This window comes from Salmo trutta, chromosome 24 (assembly GCF_901001165.1).
Source record: "Salmo trutta chromosome 24, fSalTru1.1, whole genome shotgun sequence".
NCBI lineage: Eukaryota > Metazoa > Chordata > Actinopteri > Salmoniformes > Salmonidae > Salmo > Salmo trutta.
The window spans coordinates 14,569,655-14,575,985 of record NC_042980.1 but is presented as its reverse complement, the minus strand read 5'-3'; the positions used below and the strand labels follow the sequence as shown (position 1 = coordinate 14,575,985).

General features: G+C 40.1%; 1 protein-coding gene across 1 annotated transcript; it reads left to right on the top strand.

The window, feature by feature from the left end:
• Positions 1-3,022: 3,022 nt before the first annotated feature.
• dlx2a (distal-less homeobox 2a) lies at positions 3,023-5,731 on the top strand. Its single transcript, XM_029711129.1, has 3 exons — positions 3,023-4,151; positions 4,263-4,447; positions 4,686-5,731. The coding sequence occupies exons 1-3, from the start codon at positions 3,836-3,838 to the stop codon at positions 5,010-5,012; spliced, it is 828 nt and encodes a 275-aa protein (XP_029566989.1). The 5' UTR covers positions 3,023-3,835; the 3' UTR covers positions 5,013-5,731.
• Positions 5,732-6,331: the final 600 nt, after the last annotated feature.

Genomic DNA, 6,331 nt, shown 5'->3' with positions numbered 1-6,331 from the left:
GCTCATCGTTCCCTTATGCCATAGTTTGTACTACGGGTCGACCGATTAATCGGAATGGCCGATTAATTAGGGCCGATTTCAAGTTTTCATAACAATCGGTAATCGGCATTTTTGGACACCGATCTTGGCCGATTACATTGCACTCCATGAGGAGACTGCGTGGCAGGCTGACTACCTGTTATGCGAGTGCGGCAAGGAGCCAAGGTAAGGTGCTTGCTAGCATTAAACGTATCTTATAAAAAACAATCAATCTTAACATAATGGTTGATGATGGTTGATGATATTACTAGTTTACCTAGCTTGTCCTGCGTTGCATATAATCGATGCGGTGCCTGTTAATTTATCATTGAATCATAGCCTACTTCGCCAAACGGATGATTTAACAAGCACATTCGCAAAAAAAGCACCATCGTTGCACCAATGTGTACCTAATCATAAACATCAATGCCTTTCTTAAAATCAATACACAAGTATATATTTTTAAACCTACATATTTTGTTAATATTGCCTGCTAACATTCATTTCCTTAACGAGGGAAATTGTGTCACTTCTCTTGCGTTCTGTGCAACAGAGTCAGGGTATAAGCAGCAGTTTGGGCCACCTGGCTCGTTGCGAACTGTGTGAAGACAATTTCTTCCTAACAAAGACAGGCAACTTCGCCAAATGGGGGATGATTTAACAAAAGCACATTTGCGTAAAAAGCACAATCGTTGCACAAATGTACCTAACCATAAACATCAATGCCTTTCTTAAAATCAATACATAGAAGTATATATTTTTAAACCTGCATATTTAGTTAAAAGAAATCCAGGATAGCAGGCAATATTAAACTAGGTAAATTGTGTCACTTCTCTTGCGTTCATTGCACGCAGAGTCAGGGTAAATACAACAGTTTGGGCCACGTGGCTCGTTGCGAACTAATTTGCCAGAATTTTACGTAATTATGACGTAACATTGAAGGTTGTGCAATGTAACAGGAATATTTAGACTTATGGATGCCACCCGTTAGATAAAATACGGAACGGTTCCGTATTTCACTGAAAGAATAAAAGTTTTGTTTTCGAAATGATAGTTTCCGGATTTGACCATATTAATGACCTAAGGCTTGTATTTCTGTGTGTTATTATGTTATAATTAAGTCTATGATTGATATTTGAGAGAGCAGTCTGACTGAGCGGTGGTAGGCAGCAGCAGGCGCGTAAGCATTCATTCAAACAGCACTTTTGTGTGTTTGCCAGCAGCTCTTCGCTGTGCTTCAAGCATTGAGCTGTTTATGACTTCAAGCCAATCAACTCCAGAGATTAGGCTGGTGTAACCAATGTGAAATGGCTAGCTAATTAGCGGGGTGCGCACTAATAGCGTTTCAATCGGTGACGTCACTCACTCTGAGACCTTGAAGTAGTTGTTCCCCTTGCAAAGGGCCACAGCTTTTGTGGAGCGATGGGTAACGATGCTTCGAGGGTGGCTGTTGTCGATGTGTTCCTGGTTTGAGCCCAGGTAGGGGCGAGGAAAGGGACAGAAGCTATACTGTTACACCGGCAATACTAATACTACTATAAGAACATCCAATAGTCAAAGGTACTGTACATGAAATACAAATGGTATAGAGAGAAATAGTCCTATAATTCCTATAATAACTACAACCTAAAACTTCTTACCTGGGAATATTGAAGACTCATGTTAAAAGGAACCACCAGCTTTCATATGTTCTCATGTTCTGAGCAAGGAACTTAAACGTTAGCTTTTTTACATGGCACATATTGCAGTTTTACTTTCTTCTCCAACACCTTGTTTATGCATTATTTAAACCAAATTGAACATGTTTCATTATTTATTTGAGGCTAAATTGATTTTATTGATGTATTATATTAAGTTAAAATAAAACTGTTAATTCAGTATTGTTGTAAATGTCATAATTACAAATAAATACATAAATAAATACAATTTAAAAATCATAAAAAAATAAATCAGCAGATTAATCAGTATCGGCTTTTTTTGGTCCTCCAATAATCGGCGTTGAAAAATCATAATCGGTCAACCTCTAGTTTGTACATCTCAATTGTCAGTAGAACCCACATTTGTTTAAGCAAGTCAGCCATATCAGCTATGTTTTTTAAAAAGGCAGTAAATGACGCCGAATTTACTGTTTCGCTGCCAGACCAGGCTCCACTGATAGCCAGGTGTAGCAGTGGTAAGGATTCACTGCTGAAAAGAAAGCTCTGCTGTTGGGACAGCTTTATGTAGGCCTTAATAGTTTGTGGACACCGTTTGTCACCGTTACAGTGCAATTAATGTATTGTTTAGTGTTGTGTTATGTAGTGGCTTTGCAAGCTAAAATCGTCACTGGGTGATGGACATCCACAAATTAATACATACCAAACGAAATGTTACATATCATCCTAAACGGAGTATCTCGGATTTACGTACAGAATAATACGAAATTATCTGAAGCCAGGTTGCACCACCGGCCAGCTGCTTCTAATGTTTTACCCCCAACGTCCTTAATTGTCTCCTCTATAGTTTTAGTAGCCCACATAATCTCTCAGGCATCCATCCCCCTTTCAACGAGAAAAACATCACAATTTATATTCTGCCACCACATGAGGACGCCAGCCTACCATGGCCGTCTTCAGAGGGCTACAGATAGTAAGTATATCGATGATGAGAGCCCAGGGGTCCTAAATGAGGCTCCCTGTCGATCATAAACTCCACGCCAAAAGCAAAAGGTGAAGGGAACATTCTCGCTATCTCCCATCATCATATTTCCATTGCTGTGCGGATTAGGTCTACACCTTAATCAGGTGAGTAGCCTAAAATGTTTACAAGGCAGTGTGTGTGTGTGTGTGTGTGTGTGTGTGTGTGTGTGTGTGTGTATGTGTGTGTGTGTGTGTGTGTGTGTGTGTGTGTGTGTGTGTATGTGTGTGTGTGTGTGTGTGTGTGTGTGTGTGTGTGTGTGTGTGTGTGTGTGTTTGTGTGTGTGCGCGCATCCGCGCGCGTGCGATGGGCTTTTTTTTGCTTGTTTCTATTTGGCACAGACAGGTGGCGCACAGATGCCATGATTCCCTATGTCTATCGTTGAAATATGATCCTGTGTCAAGTAAAACTATAGTTGTCTTTGACATCCCTTAAAACAAATACAATCTTGATCCATATAAATAAAAATGGAATTCACTTAGGGTCGAATTTTGCTACACTCGCATTAACATCTGCTAAACATGTGTATGTGACAAATAAAAATTGATTTGAATTCTAACGTAGATGCGCGCATAAAGTCATGTTAGTGGAACATTTGTGCAAAAGTTACATTTACGCACGGGTATCTGAAGTTCGTAATTGATTTTAGAGTAAAGGTAGAGGCAGAATTTTTTTCAAACAGCACATTTCTCTCTAACAGATACATAAAAGCTAAAGATGATATGTTTTGAATATTTTATTTAACCCTGCCTTTTAATAGCCTAGGCTTTACAAGTGTATTGTTAAATAATTGTTTACTTTTCAATCGGTGCAAGGCAATCAAGCGGGATAAGTCAATAGTGGACTCTGAAAATCTGTGGAGTTGTCAGACATGCATCCTGTACTCATTGGCTGCCTCAAATATACCAGCTCTGCCTCCCACGTGATATTGGATAAATGCCCGCCCGCTAGCATCCTAGGTAACAGACAATCACAGACCACTGTGATACGGACACACCTTCGTCGTTTTTTGGTAAAGTTCATGGGGATGCCATTTTAAACTCAAAAGAATTTAATCCACGAGATATAAGCATTCATTGCAAATTGACTTTTTCAATTGCATTGCTTCAAGCACATTTAGTTGTGCAACTTTACCTACAAGATGACTGGAGTTTTTGACAGTCTCAGTACAGATATGCATTCGAACCAGATTACCTCGAACAGTTACCACAGTTTGCATAAATCGCAGGAGTCCCCAACTCTACCAGTATCGACTGCGACGGACAGCAGCTTTTACAATAGCCAACAGCCTGGATACTGCGCAGGGTCTCCATATGGCCAACTCGGAACTTACCAGTACCACAACAGTGGTATGAGCAGCGTTCAATACAATACTAAATCATACGACCTTGGTTTCAACTCTTATGGCACCTACGGCTCGTATGGTTCGAGTTCTTCACCGACTCCAACGGATGCAGGTAAATAACATACCAATGCATTCCTATTCACATTCGTATTCTATTACATGTCAGTTATGTTAAGACCAGCCGTGATGTGTTTTGGTTATTGTTCTTACATGTATTTATCAGAGAAAGAAGAAAGTGAACCTGAAATCCGAATGGTTAACGGGAAACCAAAGAAGGTCAGGAAACCACGAACTATTTATTCAAGCTTCCAACTCGCTGCCCTTCAACGGAGATTCCAAAAGACACAGTACTTGGCTTTACCGGAGCGAGCCGAGCTGGCAGCCTCAATGGGCCTTACACAAACCCAGGTTAGTGCATCTCTTCATGCGTCCCGTAGCTGTCAAATCCCGCATCAATCTGGGAATAATATAATCAGGCTCAGGCTGGCTACTTATTTTATATAGGCTTGACATTTCGCTTTAAACTGCTATTTAACTTTATCCAGCATTTGTTGTGTAAATATAGTTTGTCTTTCACTATTAATCTTGGTTAGGACACGTTTGAAAATAAACTTCAGAACAATAGTAACAATGTGTTTCTTTTCAGGTGAAAATTTGGTTCCAGAACCGTCGCTCCAAGTTCAAGAAGTTGTGGAAAAGTGGAGAAATCCCCTCTGAGCAACATATGACCTCCAGCGAGTCTCCCCCCTGTAACTCTCCACCCGTCACTGCCTGGGACTTTCCACAGAATCAAAGAATGAACAATGTAAACTCCAGTTTATCTCAGAGCAGCAGCCCTCCAAATACGACTGCGCCTTCTTTCTTGGCAAACTACTCTTGGTACTCATCAACGAACTCTGCAACGCATCTCCAGGCTGGCCCGCTTGTCCAGCACCACCACAACTCCGCCTTGAGCGCTGGGACAATATTTTAATACAACTGACTCTTACTCGGAGAATACTGGTGAAAAAGACAAAATGTCATTATACATTTTTACAGACCTCACCAAGCAAACTTTACGCGCAACTTTGACCAACTTCATTAAGCCTACAGCTGCTAGGGTAATTCAGAATGACAAATGGCAGACTACATATTTTTACAGTTATTTTTGTATTTATTTATTGTGTTTATTTTAATGGATGAGATTTATGAACCACTAATAGCCAAAACAACCACGTAGTACGATGCTTTTACGAACGTGTGTTACTTTTGATTCAGCGCGAGTCTGAAGTTGATTGCAGGATGTGAACAACTGACACATATGTAGCACAATTTTCAACTGCGTCGTGCATTTTGAAAAGTACCTAATTTTGTTCTACAAGATCCATGTATTAGCCTACATGTACACAGATTTCTACATGGCCTATTCTTTACGGTTGTTTTCCTTTTGTAGGTCAGAATTCGGCTTTGTGCATATTTCACAACATTATTTTGATATGCCACCCTGGCATCATTTTTTGTTTTTGATATTGGGGACCAATACTGTACCTATTCTTTACGGTTGTTTTATCCTTCATAAGCTACTGATTGTCCCATATTCTAATTAAGTTGTATAACATTTCTATGGTGTATTGTCTTTAATTTATTGTATGGTTAGCAGTGTTTTCTTTATATGATCAGACGTTATTTAAATAAAATTATGTTTTCCCTTCACAATGTGTTTTTCTCCATTTTAAGAACTTTAAGAAATTGGCATACTGAGTAAGAAGTGGATTTAGTTTTTGATTAAAGCTTAGCCCGATTCTTTATAGCCTGTCAATAAACTAAATTGCGCGTTCTTATTTAGCCTATGGAGAGAAGTAACCTATACTCCACTTCCATTCAGTACTACGGCGCCAGAATAGTTCTGGGTCCGTCAAAAGACATGTTTCTAACCCTTGTTAATCTTTCAACGTAGCTCACAACACTTGATTAACGCCACAGGTAGGCTATGGGCTCGACAAGCTTTTGGAAGACGCACATTAAAATACCATTATTTGGGAATGCATTTGTATTCATTATTGGTTGCAAATTGTTTCCGCTTCTTAACTCATGTTTTATAGACACGTTAAATCTAGCTGGGTATATTGTTCGGGGAACCTGATACAGACAAGATGATTAACAGAGCCGAGTCACAGTGCCCGGGGCGCCGAGAGCGCTGGAGTATTCGAAGGCACGCAACACGCCTTGGCATGCGAAAGGGAAGATGAGGGCGTATGACTGAGCTCAACCCCTCAGACTCTTTGGAGTCAGAGTGCCGCTCTCCAGACGTTT

What these genes read in the sequence shown, in the direction of transcription:
- dlx2a (XM_029711129.1), top strand. Translation starts at nt 3,836, where the DNA reads ATGACTGGAGTTTTTGACAGTCTCAGTACAGATATGCATTCGAACCAG. An exon ending in ACCGACTCCAACGGATGCAG is followed by an intron (nt 4,152 to 4,262) that starts GTAAATAACATA and finishes TGTATTTATCAG; the next exon opens with AGAAAGAAGAAAGTGAACCT. An exon ending in TGGGCCTTACACAAACCCAG is followed by an intron (nt 4,448 to 4,685) that starts GTTAGTGCATCT and finishes GTTTCTTTTCAG; the next exon opens with GTGAAAATTTGGTTCCAGAA.